This window comes from Dendropsophus ebraccatus, chromosome 5 (assembly GCF_027789765.1).
Source record: "Dendropsophus ebraccatus isolate aDenEbr1 chromosome 5, aDenEbr1.pat, whole genome shotgun sequence".
NCBI lineage: Eukaryota > Metazoa > Chordata > Amphibia > Anura > Hylidae > Dendropsophus > Dendropsophus ebraccatus.
Genome location: NC_091458.1, coordinates 23,568,942 through 23,588,164, shown reverse-complemented (window position 1 = coordinate 23,588,164; position 19,223 = coordinate 23,568,942). Strand labels below are relative to the sequence as shown.

Sequence of the window (19,223 nt, the reverse complement as noted above, 5' to 3'; positions counted from 1 at the left end):
GAATGCCTGATTGACTCTCTTTCCCAATTTCAGGGATGCTTCCTTTTAACAGCACACCGTGTGGTGGGACATGGTAACGCAGGCAAAAGAAGGCATGATATGATAATTTCAAAAAACTTCTCTCTTTTTGATAGCTTCTGTGATTCCTAAGATCTTTGTAATGTACTTCATTTACGAAAAATTGGCTGCTCTTTCTACATTGAAAAAATGTAAAAGCCCTACAGTTTTGGCCACTAGGTGTTTGACCCCTCTGCATTCTGCTGTTCACTGCCAATTGTTAGGGGATTTCTGTCTCTAGTAACAGAGTGACCAGGACAGGGGATTAGGTTCAGTCATTACTATGTGCATTGGAGAAAGAGAAAACCTGGACTTTGTGCTTGAAATCTGTAAGCCTGCCTGTCAGCCTTCTTCTCCAGAAGGTAAACACTGTACCTGAAAGGTAAATCAAGGCTTCTATAATCCCCCATATAGTTCTGGGCAGCTGTGCCTTATGTCAATACCTATTACGGTATGCACACAGTGCTGCCTCCTAAATGTAATTCTCTGATACCTTCCCTTTACCTTGTCAGCATTATCAGCAGCTGCAGTAGTTCACTGCTCAGTGTAAACTCTTCCCTTTGCTCAACGTGCAAACCGTGTACATAGGCAACCTTTTCTCCCTGCACATGCAATCTATGGTAATGTACTGTACAAAGATGAATTGAACTGAACCTCTGAGTACCAGAAACCCAGTAATAAAATCAATAACCTACCTGCCCAGAAGAAGGAACTCCCCAATAATACCCTGACGCCTCATAGCCATCAAAAGTCCTCTGACCGTCATTCCTTCGCAGAAGCAGACCACCACTCTGGCCTTGGGGAGATGACTCCTCAGTTTTTTCAACAATTTATCAAAGTTCTGTTCTCCGGCGTTACTGTAAATCTTGTATGAGTGAGCGATGCAGACCCCATCCTTGGCGGACATGTCCTTAAAGGCTTCCATGCCCCTCTCTCCATAGTTACCTGGAAGATGGAAACAAAGCAATCAGATTACAGATATCTAATTTTACAGTTTCATTCAAACATGGAATATAATGTAGGCCAGATATAGTCACTGTTTCTAACTGACATCAGCAATCACATTGATGTCGGTCATTTATACCCTTAACTGCCACGATCATGAAAATGAAAAGTGACAGCTGCCTCTTCTCTTAGGTGATTGATGGGCATCCCCGTAAAGCAATCAACTGGTGCCAATTACTATAAGAGCCAGGGGCCTTCTAAAGGACTTGGTGCCTGCCATCTTAAGTCTGCTTATATAGCCTGGCTTAGGCAGGCTGTAATAGTTGAGCACCAATCTATACAGCCTTTTACATGGGCTGATTATTGGCAGGGGATGTTACAAAAAAACGCTCCTTCGGCAGATAATCGGCCGACGTAAGAGTGACAGCGATCAGAATGCCAGATCCACAGCTGATCACCTGTTTAAAACAAGCTTTACAATTTAACAGCCACTCATCATCCTGTTAAACAGGGGATGTGAGGCCGATGGCGATAGAGGGAAACTGACAGCAAGGATATGCATATATACGTGTTGTCCGTTGCCAGATCACTACATACACACCACTGCTGTGATCCAGCATCCTGTTCTCCAAATTCCTGTTTAGCCGATGTACCTTCAGGCCCCACCTCTTCTGGCTGTCAATCAATCTGGAGATGGCGGAGCCTTAAGGCACAGTGGCTGGACGGAAGGGCCAGAGGACCAGGATGCCTGATTACAGCAGCAGCGGTAAGTATGTACTGCTATGTGAAATGGAAACCGACAGCACATACTGTATATATATATTCCTGTTGTCAGTTTCCATGTCTGCAAAAACAATACATGGATTGGTCGTGCAACCTGGGCCCCTCAATTTGTCATGCCATGTAAAGGCACTGCAAACGAGTGCCGATCTGTAGGCCGACAAATCTTGGCATCTAAAAGGATCTTGCAAAGGCATGAACTGATCAGAATAAGCAATCTAATGATTGCTTGTAAAAGCCAGTTTAAAAAACAAATACAAAAAAACCCCACAGTGTACATATGTGTTCTCTCCACGTGGAGAATTTTAGAATTTTCCAAACTATTAAAGTGTAATGTTATTGGTCCTGCATGGTGAACAGCGTACACAGTGTAGATGGAAAACAGAATCCTGCTCCACACTGACGAGGGGCAAATACCCCGAAACTGCAGTCTGTGGATGGATGCCTAGCCTTGGTTACCTTTGTCTTATGTCGTTATACTCGCCACAGAGTTAGACTTTGACTCACAGGGGCCACCCTGGTGTTTCCCTATTTAGGTCCCAAAGCTCGCAACAGAGTGAGGACCTGAGGGACTACGTATCAGGGTGGTTTGGTGCTCTCCCCACTAGGAGGCACCCCTTGGCAATGGGCTTCCTTCTCTGGAGAGAGGGATATCTGGCTATTCCCGTGTTTTGAGACTCGTAACTGAGGCTCCACGGACCCTTTTTTGCATATATATATATATATATATATATATATATATATATATATAAAATTTATCTTAAAATGATGTGTCTATTAAAAAAGGACAAAATGCGATCCCTCAGTAGATGGAAACCTGAAGGAGATTTGTGGGTTTTTTTTTAGGGCTTTTAAAAGGCAGGGGGACAAAAAATTATCAAACATAAAAGCTGTCTGCATCCTCAAGGGGTTAAAGATAACAAGATTTTTTTCTGCACATCCACCAGTTTGCATATTTACCAGTTCATAGAACACAATGAGAAAATCAATGCACCTTTAATTCTTCAAAAGCAAATTTCATATCTGACAAAATTGCTTTACTTCAAGTGCTGAACTGGTCCCCAATAGGGATGAGCGAACTTTTGAAAAGTTCGGTTCGGTTCGATCCCCCGAACTTTCCTGAAGTTCGGGTTCTGACGAACTGAACCGAAAACGAACCTTGCAATAACGGCTGAATATTTGCAGCTACAATAGTGGGAGTGTGATAGGGTATAGTTTCGTGTAGTTGCAGTTACTATTACAATTAAAAAAGTGGAAAAAATCAAAGTGCAAAAATAGTGAAAAAAAAAAAATTGCCGGCAAATCGGCAATAATGCCGAGCCGACTCCCCCAATGGTTAATATATTTAATTAATAGAACATATTTTCGTTGTAATAAAGTCACTTTTGTTGTTCAATAATTTAATTAAAACGATTCCATCATTGTGCAATTAAATATACTGTTAAAATAAAAATATATATAAATAAATGTATATTTATATATATTTATTTTTTTACAGTATATTTAATTGCAGAAGTATGGATTCGTTTAACCCCTTAAGGACAGAGCCAATTTCGATTTTTGCGTTTTCGTTTTTTCCTCCTTGTGCATCAAAGGCCATAGCACTTGCATTTTTCCACCTAGAAACTCACATGAGCCCTTATTTTTTGCGTCACTAATTGTACTTTGCAATGAGAGGCTGAATTTCTGCATAAAGTACACTGCGAAACCAGAAAAAAATGTGTGGTGAAATTGAAAAAAAAAAACACATTTTGTTTATTTGGGGCCCTGGGGTAAAACTGACTTGTTATATATGTTCCTCAAGTTGTTACGATTACTATGATATATAACATGTATAACTTATATTGTATCTGATGGCCTGTAAAAAATTCAAACCATTGTCAACAAATATACGTCACTTAAAACAGCTCCATTCCCAGGCTTATAGCGCTTTTATCCTTTGATCTATGGGGCTGTGTGAGGTGTCATTTTTTGCGCCATGATGTGTTCTTTCTATCGGTACCTTGATTGAGCATATACGACTTTTTGATCGCTTTTTATTACAATTTTTCTGGATTTGATGCGACCAAAAATGCGCAATTTTGCACTTTGGGATTTTTTTGCGCTTACGCCGTTCACCGTACGAGATCAGGAATGTGATTAATTAATAGCTCAGGCGATTACGCACGCGGCGATAGCAAACATGTTTGTTTATTTATTTATTTGTTTACTTTTATTTATAACCTGGGAAACGGGGGGTGATTCAGACTTTTATTAGGGGAGGGGGCTTTTTATTGACAACAACACTATATATTTTTTTTACACATATACTAGAAGCCCCCCTGGGGTTAGGGTTATTCCCCCTGGGGTTAGGGTTATTTCCCCTGGGGGACTTCTAGTATATACACTTGGATCTCTCATTGAGATCTCTGCAGCATAGATATGCTGCAGAGATCCATGAGATCGGCACTCGTTTGCTTTCGGCTGCTGCAACCGGAAGTAAACGAGTGCCGAGCCGGGGATGGCGCCATCTTGGAGCGGTCCCCGGCCGGCATCAGAAACGAAGATCCCCGATAACATCCCGGAGGAGCGATCTCCGCCACTAAACACCAGGGAGACGCTGGATCCGGTAATCGGATGCAGCTGTCATGTTTGACAGCTGCATCTGATTACTGTATTAGCGGGCACGGTCCGATTGCCGGTCCCGGGCTACAAGCAGCACCCGGGACCGCCGCGTTTCAGAGCGGGGTCGCCGTGCGGCCCCGCTCTGAACGCCCTTACCGGCAATAGGGCGTACCTATACGCCCTTTGTCGTTAAGAGGTAAAATTAAATTATTGAAAAACAAAATTAATTTTATTACAAAAATGTGTTTTATTAATTAAATATTAATTAATACAGGAAGCTCTTTTAAAGCCGTAAATTCATATACCTGGTAAAAAGAGCTCACTGTAATAATTAATACTTTAATGAAAACATCAAATGTTTCTTCTAATTATGTTATGACAACAGCATTATTAGAAGAAACATTTAGAATTATATGTGCGCTCAGCTGATTGGCTAATCGGCTCAGCGCACATATAATTAGCGGGTCCGCAGCACAGTGACTTCATTGTGCTGCGGACCAGCGAAGAGGACACATGGGGGTGAGTAAACAGCTCTCCCCACCCCCTCCCCTGCACTGCACCCCTCCCAGCAAGGAAAAGGGGGTCACTTAACCCCTTCCTTGCTAGGATGGGTGCAGTCTGACATCAGTCTGGCCCCCAAGGGGTTAAGGGGGATGCAATGCATCCTCCCTTAACCCCTTGGGGGCCAGACTGTAAGCAGCGATCTGTAAAGATGCTGCATACTGTAAGGTGCACAACACCGCTCACAATGATGGGTGTTGTGCTCCTGTTTGTGTGTTTTTTGTGTGTTTCTCCCTTTTTGTTTTTCAGATATCAGTATCCTGTGGATTACGTCAGATTCCGTGGACTACGACGATGACCAGCGGTTGTTTGGATTTTTTAAAATAAAATGGTCAATGAGGGGTGTGGGGGTGTTTTTATTTGAATAAAAAAAATTTCACTTGTGTCTTGTCTTTATTTCTTTACTTTATAGACTTAGTAGTGGAAGCCGTCTAATAGAAGGAATCCATTACTAAGTTGGGGCCTAGTGTTAGCCGGTATAAAATGGCTAACACTAACCCCCATTATTACCCCAGTACCCAATGCCACCAGGGGTACTGGGAAGAGCCGGGTGCCAGTGGTCCCGGAGCGTCAAAATTGGCGCTCCTGGACTGGGCGGCAGCAGGCTGGTAAGATTTAGGCTGGGGAGGGCCTAAAAAAATGTCTCTTCCCACCCTGGTGTTACCAGGCTGCTGTTGCTTGGTTTTTAACCCGGCTGGTTATGAAAATAGGGGGGACCCTATGCGTTTTTTTAAAATTATTTATTTATTTTAAAAAAAAACGAGTAGGGTTCCCCCTATTTTCATAACCAGCCGGGTTAAAAACCAAGCGACAGCAGCCTGGTAACACCAGGGTGGGAAGAGCCATTGGTTTAGGAGCCCAGTCCAGGAGCGCCAATTTTGACGCTCCGGGACCACTGGCACCCGGCTCTTCCCAGTACCCCTGGTGGCATTGGGTACTGGGGTAATAATGGGGGGTTAGTGTTAGCCATTTTATACCGGCTAACACTAGGCCCCGACTTAGTAATGGATTCCGTCTATTAGACTGCTTCCACTACTAAGTCTATAAAGTAAAGAAATAAAGACAAGACACAAGTGAAATTTTTTTTTTATTCAAATAAAAACACCCCCACACCCCTCATTGACCATTTTATTTTAAAAAATCCAAACAACCGCTGGTCATCGTCGTAGTCCATCGAATCCGACGTAATCCACCGATATCTGAAAAATAAAAAGGGAGAAACACACAAAAAACACACAAACAAGAGCACAACACCCATCAATGTGAGCGGTGTTGTGCACCTTACAGTATGCAGCATCTTTACAGATCGCTGCTTACAGTCTGGCCCCCAAAGGGTTAAGGGAGGATGCATTGCATCCCCCTTTACCCCATGGGGGCCAGACTGATGTCAGACTGCACCCATCCCAGCAAGGAAGGGGTTAAGTGACCCCCCTTCCTTGCTGGGAGGGGTATACACAAAAAGGGTTCTGGAGTACAGGAAAATGAAATGAGGGACTCCATAAAGGAGCTAAAGGAGATCCTGCATAAGAGAACTAGACTTTGGTGGAACAAAGCGTTTCTTGAGAAATACTTATTGAAGGGCCTGATCCCAAGAGGGTTGTGTATACAGGTTTTTCCCTCCTTTCCCATAGAGGATTCAGATTTTAAAGCTAAATGGGAGGATCTCTCTAATAAATGTTCCCAGGGTTTTATGGAGTTACTAATACAATCCAATACAAAGACCTTGGGCTGCTTAGAGAAGGAAGTGGATGAGATCCAAAAAAAACCTAAGTGATATTCTCAAAAAAGGTGCCCTGGAAAAAATGAATGATAAGTTAAATAATGATTTTGCAAAATGGGAAAAGGATATTTGTGCAATTAAGACAAAAAAATTCCAACGTGATTTCTCCGACTCACAGGAGAATAGAGTCTATAGATGGAAGCAAAATGGTATGAGGTCACGTTCAAGATCAATATCTAGATCCCGATCTAGCTCGGTAACATCAAGGGCTTCAACTGAGACACGCCCCAGAATGAGGGATTTAACAGACGATAACCTGAGAGCAGAAGGTATCCGTAATCCAAGCTATACAAGGGTTGAAAGAGGAGGAGGCACTAAGAGGAAGTCTCCCAACCCAATTCAATATGGAAAGAGATCCAGACAGGGACTGGAGGTAATAAATTTATCCTCACATTGCCTTTCCGAGATTCAGATAGAAGTTTTATCTATGGGCCTGACCTTTTCACCCAGTAACCATTTTGATTATTTCACAGCACTGAAGGACCTACAGTTATTTTCAAGAAAATTGATGTTGATGAAATTACATTCGAAAAAAGATGACTTGCGGGCGGTTGAGTTCTTCTTAGGGACGAGTCAGTGGGACTCCGATACCTGTCAATTACTTTTGGAATTATTACGTTTCATTCTTACGCACAATTTTTTTGTGTTTAGGGATAATTTTTATTTACAGTCACGCGGCACGGCCATGGGGGCGGCCTGTGCACCTTCATACGCCAACCTCTTTCTGGGATACTGGGAGAGGTTGATTTTCCAGTGTGGGGGCGCCCAGGCTGCCTCCCATGTCCAGTGCTGGCTTAGATACATTGATGATATTTTATTTGTTTGGCAGGGTTCGGAGTCTCAACTGAGGAAGTTAATGGAGGGGCTCAACCAAAATGATTTGAACATCAAACTTACCTACAAAAGTGATCCGAAAAAGGTAAAGTTTCTCGACATTCAAATTGAATGTGATGACTCAGGCATGGTTCAGACAGATGTCTTTTGTAAAAAAAACCTCTACAAATTCATTGCTCCATGCCTCCTCTGCCCATACACCTGCCACTATTAGGGCCGTTCCGACAGGTCAGTTTCTTAGAATGCATCGGATTTGTTCCTCTGAAGCTAGAATTATGACCCAAGCAGAAGATCTAAAAAAATCGCTTTAGAGAGAGGCTATAGTAAGAGGGAAATAGAAAGGGGATTTAGGAGAGCTAAACAGACAAAAAGAGAAGACACTCTACAAATAGGGGTAAAAAAGAAAAAAAGAAGATAGAACTGTTAGATTTGTCTCAACATATAACTGTAGATGGGAAATTATGAGGAAGGCCCTTCAGAAACACTGGCCGGTCTTATGTACAGACCCAGTGTTAGCCTTCAAGCTTCCAATGGCCCCCGCAATGACAGCTAAAAGGGGAAAAAAATCTAAAAGATCTCTTGGTAGGGAGCCACTATGTTGCCAAAACAGAAAACCCATTTGGACATGTCCACCCAAGAATGGGGTGTTCCCCATGTGGGAATTGTGTGGCATGCCCTAATATCTCTAAGGTAGGGACATTTCAAAGCGCAGATGGTACAAGAGAATATACTATTCGGGACTATGTGTCCTGTAATAGTACACATGTGGTATACTATGCCACTTGTGATTGCGGTAAAATATACGTGGGCTTAACCGCACATGAGTTAAAAGTCAGGGTAAGAGAACATGTAAGTTGCATAGTGGCAGCCAAAAATGTGGAAGATGTGGATACCCTAAAAACAATTCCCAGTCACTTCAAAATGTTCCATGGAAGTGACCCAAAAAGTTTCCAAGTGAGAAGGATTGAAAAGGTCAAGGTCGGAATTAGAGGTGGCAATGTGAGAAAGATCTTGGCCCAGAAGGAATGCCGCTGGATAACATTATTAGGTACAGTGGCTCCGGCTGGGCTCAATGAGAATTGCAGTTTTGTTCCATTTTTATGAACCCGTAGTCTTTTTGTGACTTATTTTGGTACTAATGTTTCTTCTTTTTCTTCCCCCTTCTCCTTTTTCTGTACTTTATTTCTCTCTGTTATGATCAAGATATCCGGAATTTGGGATGGATCGACTATGCTAACTAAATAACTTTCTGTGGACCTGATTATGTGATTAGGATTATATGATTGTATTATTGATGGATAATATAAATAATATGTAAATAAATTAATTAATAGAGAAATTTTTTTTTAACACTATTCACATCATGCGCTTTTCAGTCATAGCACGTTTTTCACTAGTTGCGTTTTATATGTATTTAGAGATTTTTTGATTGTCACCACATTATTTATTTTGGCACTTTGCATTCACTCCTTATCTTGATTATGTATTCACAATAGATTATGAATTACATATATATACACGATTATTATTATAAATTACACATATTTATTTATAGGTATATTTTGTATTTATCAATGATCACGGTTGAGTCATAATTTCTACACTATTTTATTAGAGATATATATCTTAGCACACTATCAGGCCACCGCTGCCCCAGAGAGTATAGGGTTAAATCTGGGACTCCTTTGCTGAAGGGTGAGCGCGCCTGACGGGTTGTTGATGCTGGAGTCGCTTCTGGGCGGCCTCAATTCCCTCCGTGCGCATGTCTGTGATGTCAGACGCCGCGGCCATGCGTACGTGGGCTGAGCCGCTGACCCGGAAGTGACGCGGCCCCGACTTCCGGTCTGGCGCGCCGCTAAACCCGGAAGTGAAATTGAGCAATTAGGAGTCCACCACATAAAAGGGAGAAGGGGATAGAGAAGGGGGTGTTCCCTGAGGAAGCCGGGGTTGGCGAAACGATCGTAGGGACAGTCGTGACCCACATAGTTAATATGGGTGAGTGGTAAATACTATAGAGATTTTGTATTGTCTGTAAATAATTATATAGTCCTTTTACTAATATGGTGGCTATGTTTATATATCTCTGACACTGTAGTAGACACTTTTTAACACTCGCAATCTGGTTAATTATTCATGTGGGTCATTTTTTATATGTAATTTTATTATTGTGTGGTTATTTTAAAAGTATATATACATTTTCTATGCAATATTTGATTCTTAATCATGTTATGTTATGCATCATGGTAAATAAATTTTGATATTATTCAGACTTTATGCCCATAGTTTTTGTTGTGTATCCTTGCTGGGAGGGGTGCAGTGCAGGGGAGGGGGTGGGGAGAGCTGTATACTCACCCCCATGTGTCCTCTTCGCTGGTCCGCAGCACAATGAAGTCACTGTGCTGCGTACCCGCTAGTTATACGTGCGCTCAGCCGATCAGCCAATCAGCTGAGCGCACATATAATTCTAAATGTTTCTTCTAATAATGCTATTGTGATAACAAAATTAGAAGAAACATTTGATGTTTTAATTAAAGTAAAGTATTGATTATTACAGTGAGCTCTTTTTACCAGGTATATGAATTAACGGCTTAATAGAGCTTTCTGTAATAATTAATATTTAATTAATAAAACACATTTTCGTAATAAAATGAATTTCGTTTTTCAATAATTTAATTTAAACGAATCCATACTTCTGCAATTAAATATACTGTCAAAAAATAAATATATACATAAATATACATTTATATATATATATATATATATATATATATATATTTATTTTAACAGTATATTTAATTGCACAATGATGGAATCGTTTTAATTAAATTATTGAAAAATGAAAGGGACTTTATTACAACGAAAATGTGTTTTATTAATTAAATATATTAACCATTAGAGGCATTGGCATTGGCATACTGCAGAGGATCGCTAACCCCGTAATGCCGATTCCTCTAATACTGTTTCCCTGCTTTCCCAGATGCATCCAGAGGTGTTTGCATCACTTTTTAACCCCTAGACCAGTGATTTTCAACCTTTTTTGAGCCGCGGCACACTTTTTATACTTAAAAAATCCCGGGGCACACCACCAAAATGACACTAAAACAGTACATATTATACACATAGTTAATAATATAGATTCTAAATGTATTTATACTCACTCAGTGTAAAACCTGGGCCTGTTTTCTTCTCCCCCCTGTGCTTCTCTCCACCATACTTCTCTCCTGTGCTTCTCTCCACCATACTTCTCCCCCCCTGCTTCTCTCCTGTGCTTCTCTCCCCCATGCTTCTCTCCTGTGCTTCTCTCCACCATACTTCTCCCCCTGCTTCTCTCCTGTGCTTCTCTCCACCATACTTCTCCCCCTGCTTCTCTCCACCATACTTCTCCCCCTGCTTCTCTCCACCATACTTCTCCCCCCTGCTTCTCTCCCCCATGCTTCTCTCCTGTGCTTCTCTCCACCATACTTCTCCCCCCTGCTCTCTCCTGTGCTTCTCTCCCCCATGCTTCTCTCCACCATACTTCTCCCCCTGCTTCTCTCCTGTGCTTCTCTCCCCCATTCTTCTCTCCTGTGCTTCTCTCCACCATACTTCTCCCCCCTGCTTCTCTCCTGTGCTTCTCTCCCCCATGTTTCTCTCCTGTGCTTTTCTCCACCATACTTCTCCCCCCTGCTTCTCTCCACCATACTTCTCCCCCCTGCTTCTCTCCTGTGCTTCTCTCCACCATACTTCTCCCCCCTGCTTCTCTCCACCATACTCCTCTCCCCCATGCTTCTCTCCTGTGCTTCTCTCCACCATACTTCTCTCCACCAAACTTCTCTCCCCCCTGCTTTTCTTCGTTGTTTCTCTCCCCCATCCCCAGGTTTCTCTCCCCCCCTTCCTCCTCACCTCCTCCGAGATGGTCGCCGCTGCCGTAGCACACACGTTGATTGGATGTGTGCATCACGGCCCGCCGCAGCGCACCACGCAACCGCCCACATTATAATCTGCCACCGATCGCTGGGCATTGCCAGGGATCAAAACACAGGGGCACCATAGTTTGGGGAACTTTACCCGCGGCACACCCGACCATGTGTCGCGGCACACTAGTGTGCCACGGCACACTGGTTGAAAATCACTGCCCTAGACGACCCTGGACGTAGGGTTACGTCATGGAAGTCTGTCCCCAGACGACCCATGACGTAACTGTATGTCCTGGGTGTTTCTCCTGCTATGAAGCGCAGTGAGCAGCCGGGACCTCACCGGTAATGACACGCTGCAGCGACTGCAGCATTTAAGTGTAAGTGACAGGGGGAGTGTGACTGCGGGGGTCCCGATCGTTGAAACGGACCGCCAGAGGTCTCTCACCTGCCTCCGTGCGGTCCGATCGGCGATCTGCTACACATGAGCAGAGCGCCGATAACACTGATCAATGCTATGCCTATGGCATAGCAATCATCAGTGTAGAAATCAAACTAGTGAATGTAAAAGTCCCCCAAAGGGACTTCAAATGTGTAAAAAAAAAAGTTCAAAACACTATTACACTACCCCAAAACCCCTCCCCCAATAAAAGTTAAAATAACCCCCCCTATCCTATTATATAAATAAAACATATAAAAATAAATAAATAAACATATAATATACCGTAGCGTGCGTAATTGTCCGATCTATTAAAATATAACAAGCGTCATTGTGATCGGTGAACGGCGTACACGAAAATAGGGGAAAAAGTGCGCAGATTACCAATTTTATGTTACATTATATATTTAAAAAAATCAATAAAAAGTGATCAAAACGTCCGATCTTCACAAATATGGTATTAATAAAAACAAGAGATCATGGCGGAAAAAATGACACCCCATACAGCCCCGTAGGTGAAAAAATAAAACCGTTATAAGCGTCACAATAGGCCCATTTTATTAATATTTAATTGCCAAAAAAAAGGATTTCATAAAAAAAATACATATATAACATTAGAGAATCTGTGTAACCTGCATATGGTTGTGTTCGGACTGACCTATAGAATAATAGTATCATGTCGCTGTTACCATATAGTGCATTACGTAGACACAGGAACCCCCCAAACTTTACCATATTGCATTCTTTTTTACGATTTCACCTATTTATATATTCATAAATAATATATTTGGGATTCCATCATACATGTTATGGTAAAATGAATGACGCCGTTACACAGTACAACTATTCCTGTAACAAACAAGCCATTACATGGCTTGTAGATAGAAAACTGAGAGTGCTAGAGCTCTTAGAAGGGGGGTGGGAAAAACGAAAACACTAAGATCAAAATTTGCGCGGTCCACTGGGTCATTTTGGGCCTGGTCCTCAAAGGATTAAAGATGTCTTTGATTCTATTTGTTATTGTTATTTTAACCAGATTCGTTACGAACTTTTTACAAAGTTTATAACGAATCTGGTTCGTTACGGTTCGGTTCGCTCATCCCTAGCCCCCGACCTAATCTGGGAGTTTTTTGAAATTGTAATCTGATGAAAAACAAAATAATTAATCTCTAACTTTCATGTGCCATACTTGTCCATATCCTGTGTCTAGTGATATAGCCGGGAATCTACCAAGAAATTTTTACTTAGGGTGGTCTGCGTTTGGTGGCATAATTTAAATCAGGGCGACCTGTCAGGTCAGTGCTCGCTTGCTCCTCGTTCCCCGCTTGCTGTCAGTGCGTGTTATAGCGGGTAGGTGCAGGGGGGAGGGCGGGGGGCTGCCCAGGCGATCTTTAGATCATCTGAGGAGCCCAAAGGAGATAGCGGTGGTCTACTTCTGCCAATCCTATTACACAGAGGGACGGCAGCAGATTGTTGCTATCGTGGTCTTTAGTCTTTCACCATGTTGAAAGACAACAATCAGCTGACAATGTGCATGTCGGCTGATCTTTGGCTTTTTGTTACACAAAGCGATTATCAGCCTATAACCGGCCAAATGATAATCAGCCGATGATCGTGTCGTGTAATAGGGCCTTGAGTCCTTTGTGCTCCAGACACCAGCTAGCTTGTGCCATAATGTTGTGTACAAACACTTTTTGCTATCCGGACCCAGAGTATCCATGTTTTCCAGGGCTCTCTACGTTTGCATCCAACTTCTTCAGCCACCAGTGATCAAATGCCACATGATCTGGTCTAGATGAACCCAAGCATGCTGGAGGTTTGCTCATCTCTAGTGGACATGTCCTTTATTTATATCGGGTCACAGCTTTACAGCTCTTTATCATCCGCCTTACATAAAACCACCATCAAAACTCAGGCAGAAGCGGCGGTATCTCCAGCAGTGTAATATAGATTAATGTTATTCCAAGGCGGCATAAAAACCTGAATTACAAGTTTCGTGATATTATCACAATACTTAAACTACTCGGCTTGGAGCCGGAAGGAGGCATCTCCGGAGGACAGGCAGGGTGATACCACTAAACAGTAATTTATCTCGGCACACTCCAATATAGGAAACGGCTTGAGTCCTGTTTTGTTTTGGCTGCGGATGAGGATGATTTAGAAGCAGTGTGCAGCTTGATTGTCTTCCTATGGGGGATGTGCACAGTGCCATGGCATTTTGCAGTTGCACGTTGTTATTGTTTTTTTGCTTATTATGTATCAGCATTGCTGTAATAAGTTTTATTTTGCTATTACGCTTCCCTGTGTCCGTTGGTAGCCTAGATGTGCAGTGTGGATCCATTGTATCAGGAGGAAAACACTTGGTAATAGGCAGCTATGGCACTTTGTTTCTATGCCGTTCACAGACATGTCTATATTCTTCAGGCCAGTTTTATACCTGCTTTGTATAAAGGTGGTGTATATATATATATATATATATATATATATATATATATATATATATATATATATACACACACTACCGTTCAAAAGTTTGGGGTCATATTGAAATGTCCTTATTTTTGAAGGAAAAGCACTGTACTTTTCAATGAAGATAACTTTAAACTAGTCCTAACTTTAAACAAATACACTCTATACATTGCTAATGTGGTAAATGACTATTCTAGCTGCAAATGTCTGGTTTTTGGTGCAATATCTACATAGGTGTATAGAGGCCCATTTCCAGCAACTATCACTCCAGTCTTCTAATGGTACAATGTGTTTGCTCATTGGCTCAGAAGGCTAATTGATGATTAGAAAACCCTTGTGCAATCATGTTCACACATCTGAAAACAGTCTAGCTCGTTACAGAAGCTACAAAACTGACCTTCCTTTAAGCAGATTGTGTTTCTGGAGCATCACATTTGTGGGGTCAATTAAATGCTCAAAATGGCCAGAAAAAGAGAACTTTCATCTGAAACTCGACAGTCTATTCTTGTTCTTAGAAATGAAGGCTATTCCATGCGAGAAATTGCTAAGAAATTGAAGATTTCCTACAACGATGTGTACTACTCCCTTCAGAGGACAGCACAAACAGGCTCTAACCAGAGTAGAAAAAGAAGTGGGAGACCGCGTTGCACAACTAAGCAAGAAGATAAGCACATTAGAGTCTCTAGTTTGAGAAACAGACGCCTCACAGGTCCCCAACTGGCATCTTCATTAAATAGTACCCACAAAACACCAGTGTCAACATCTACAGTGAAGAGGCGGCTGTGGGATTTTGGGCTTCAGGGCAGAGTGGCAAAGAAAAAGCCATATCTGAGACTGGCCAATAAAAGAAAAAGATTAAGATGGGAAAAAGAACACAGACATTGGACAGAGGAAGACTGAAAAAAATTGTTGTGGACGGATGAATCCAAGTTTGAGGTGTTTGGATCACAAAGAAGAACGTTTGTGAGACGCAGAACAAATGAAAAGATGCTGGAGGAATGCCTGACGCCATCTGTTAAGCATGGTGGAGGTAATGTGATGGTCTGGGGTTGCTTTGGTGCTGGTAAGGTGGGAGATTTGTACAGGGTAAAAGGGATTCTGAATAAGGAAGGCGATCACTCTGCACCGCCATGCCATACCCAGTGGACAGCGCTTGATTGGAGCCAATTTCATCCTACAACAGGACAATGACCCTAAACACACCTCCAAATTGTGCAAGAACTATTTACAGCAGAAGCAGCAGCTGGTATTCTATCATAGGTAATGGAGGGGCCAGCGCAGTCACCAGATCACCACCCCATTGAGCTGTTGTGGGAGCAGCTGGACCGTATGGTACGCCAGAAGTGCCCATCCAACCAATCCAACTTGTGGGAGCTGCTTCTAGAAGCGTGGGGGGCAATTTCTCCAGCTTACCCCAACAGATTAATAGCTAGAATGCCAAAGGTGTGCAATGCTGGAATTGCTGCAAAAGGAGGATTCTTTGATGAAAGCAAAGTGTGATGTAAAAACAATGTTATTTCAAATACAAATCATTATTTCTAACCTTGTCAATGTCTTGACTCTATTTTCTATTCATTTCACAACGTATGGTGGTGAAGAAGTGTGACTTTTCATGGAAAACACAAAATTGTTTGAGTGACCCCAAACTTTTGAACGATATTTCACTTTATGCAATTCAGTTTATGCAAATTGCCCACAGAGAGTGATGAGACATTCACTGTTTGCCTTGTGGCTCAGTTGAGTGTCTAATGCTTTACCTTGCTGTTTAGTACCTATCGGCACAGGGTTCCCCATTGCTGACAAGAGTCCCTGCTCCTATACATAATTTCCTTACAGCCCTACTTGTATACCAAGAGTAACTACTCCTGTACATAGTTACATTGAAGCCCTTTTGTATGCCTTGTCTTTCAAAACATACAGGAGCAGGGACTCCTCTTTTTACAAGAGTCTGTGTTCCTGTACATAGTTCCATGGAAGCCCTTTGAATGCCGTGCAGTTCAGCACCTTCAGGAGAAGGCACTCTTGTCTTTGACATAAGTCACTGCTCCTGTACATATTTTCCATACAGCCCAACTGTATGTCTTGCAGTTCAATATCTTCAAAAGCAGGGACACCCGTCTTTGATAAAAGTGCCTGCTCCTGTGCATAGTTAATCTGAAGCCCTACTGTATGCCTAGCCATTCAGTTCCTACAAGAGAAGGGACTCCTTTTTTGACTCGAGTCCCTGCTCCTGTAAATAGTTTTCTTAAAGCCCTGCTTAATGCCTTGCTGCTCGGTACCTACAGGAACAGGGACCCCAGGCTGTGACAAAAGTTTCTGCTCCTGTACAAAGTTTCATTGAAGCCCTACCATATGTCTTGCTGTTCCATATCTACAGGAACAGGGACTCCCGTCTTTGAAAAAAATGACATAGTTACCTTAAAGCCTGTATTCCTTGCCATTAAGTTCCTACAGGAGCGGGAATTCTTTGTTTGACAAGAGTTCCTGCTCCTGTACATAGTTTCATTAAAGCCCTACTGTATGCCTTACCATTCAATTCCTACAGGAGCAGGGATGCCTGTTTTCAAAGAGTCCCTGCTTCTGTACATAATTTTCTTTGAAGCCCTACTTTTGCCAAGCTGTTCAGTATTTAGAAGAGCAGGGACTCCTATCTTTGACAAGAGTCCCCGCTCCTGCACACAGTTTCTTCGAAGCCTTTCTGCTCTTTTGAGTCTTTATTGAGAGTCCCTACCGATCTGAATCCAATGATTCAAGTGAATCTACTAAAAACAAAATTTGGGAGGTTTTTTGGAGCACCTATCATTATACTTCTATTGGTCACATATAATAAGGTGGTTCGAAAGGTATCGACCAGGTAAACCCCGTTTCTCTAGATAGGTGTTCATAACAAGCTATTGAAATATAACCTATAGGTCTTTCCAAGAAAATAAATTGTAAGGACAGTCAAACTAATAGCCAAAGGCACCTAAGGTATGAGGCATACAGTGTCTTATTCAGCAACCATGCCCAGATATTTTATAGTACTATATATAGTACAACTATTGTTGCTTTTCCAGCTCATTCTCTAGGGCCGGGGCTCTATATAAATCTTACCCTTAAAACAATATATTGGGAGCCGAAAGAAGAAATGTGTGTACCAGTACGCTGCAAACAAATATATCATGTGGCGGGGAGATGAAATACATTACTTGTGCTTGAGAAGCAGTATATCACATATTGTACTAGTTTCCTTTGATAACACTTCTTGGAAAGTGATGTATTAACGGGAAAGTACATTATAGCGGCTCGGCCTGTTTTCCAGACACTTTACAAGGAGTGTTATCACAAAAGAGATAATAGGAGTTATTCATCAAGTGGGAGCGAGTACTCAGCCAAGGATTGGCAGGACACATACATCAAGCCGTCCTCTTCATGTGTTATGTTTCAATTATATTGAAGACTATCAACAAAAAAAAAAACACTCATCCCTGCCAGGGGGCGAATATAATGGATAGTCCTCATTGGAAATACATGAAGTAAAATAAAGGTGCAGACTGGAGGCACGCCGGCTTATAGGTTATTGTAGTATGGGCAATGATGTAACGTAATGGGGCTGTCCAAATCGGCAGTTTAAGAGTGAAATTATGGTGGATGATAAAGATATCATATGAAGGCTTCCATCTCTTGGAACCATATGTATCGATACTTGACCCCACAGGTCAGGATGGGGATGGCGGTAACCTGTAGAATTGGAACCCACTTATCAGACACTTATGGCATATCCTGTGTATGGATGAGTCCATCCTTAGCTTACATACATTTGTACACATTTGTAGCTGGGTAGTTGGTGATTCCGGTTCTGGTCTTCTTATTCCTGTCTGCCACACCATTTTCAAGTAATTTAATAGTCTCAAAACACGGGATAGCCAGATATCTCTAGCCTGTTGCCACGGGGTTCCCCCATGATGGGAAGAGCACCACACCACCCTGATAAATAGCCCCTTAAGTCCCACTCGGTTTTGAGTATTGGAACATAACAGGGTGGCCCCTTTTTGTCAACGTCTAACTCAAGGTACGAGTACTGTGATCATGACAAGGGCTTGCCAAGGCAGGCATCCATCCACCCACAGAGAGCTGTTTCGGGGTATTTGCCCCTCATCAGTGTGGAGAAGGATTCTGGCCAGTTGGGGCAATGACAAATCAACCAACGAAACAGAGTTATCACTGAAATCAAGGAGATCAATGAAAAAATTCCTATGAAGTACTCAATCAAGAGTCTCCACTGATGCCCCCAAAAATTTATATATGCTTTAAATTTGTTTTCCTATTTATGTTCCAATACTCGCAACCAAGTGGGACTTAAGGGACTACCTATCAAGTTGGTGTAGTGCTCTCCCCATCATGGAGGCACCCCGTGGCAACAGGCTAGAGATATCTGGCTATCCCTTGTTTTGAGACTCGCAACCGAGGCTCCTCGGACTCTTGCTTGCATATTAAAAAATTTTTGGGCATCAGTGGAGACTCTTGTTTAAATACTTCATTGGAATTTTTTCACTTGTCTCCTTGAGTTCAGTGATTACTGTGTTTTGTTGGTCGATTTGTTATTGCCCCAACTAGCCAGAATCCTGCTCCACACTGATGAGGGGCAAATGCCCTGAAACGGCTGTCTGTGGATGGCGGCCTGCCTTGGCAAGCCCTTGTCATGATCGCAATACTCGCACCTTGAGTTAGACGTTGACAAAAAGGGGCCACCCTGATGTTTCCCTATTTATGTTTCAATACTTGTAACCGAGGCTCCACGGACTCTTGTTTTGCATATTTAAATTTTGGGGGGCATCAGTGGAGACTCTTGACTGAGTACTTCATTGGAATTTTTTCCACT

General features: G+C 42.3%; 1 protein-coding gene across 3 annotated transcripts in view; it reads right to left on the bottom strand.

Moving 5' to 3' along the window:
- Positions 1-19,223, bottom strand: part of GRM5 (glutamate metabotropic receptor 5) — a 213,890-nt gene that overhangs the window by 143,027 nt on the left and 51,640 nt on the right. For all 3 annotated transcript variants that reach the window (XM_069969665.1, XM_069969667.1, XM_069969666.1), the window contains exon 2: positions 753-1,002. In XM_069969665.1, the coding sequence (XP_069825766.1) occupies positions 753-1,002 (250 nt within the window). The remainder of the gene's footprint in view (positions 1-752; positions 1,003-19,223) is intronic.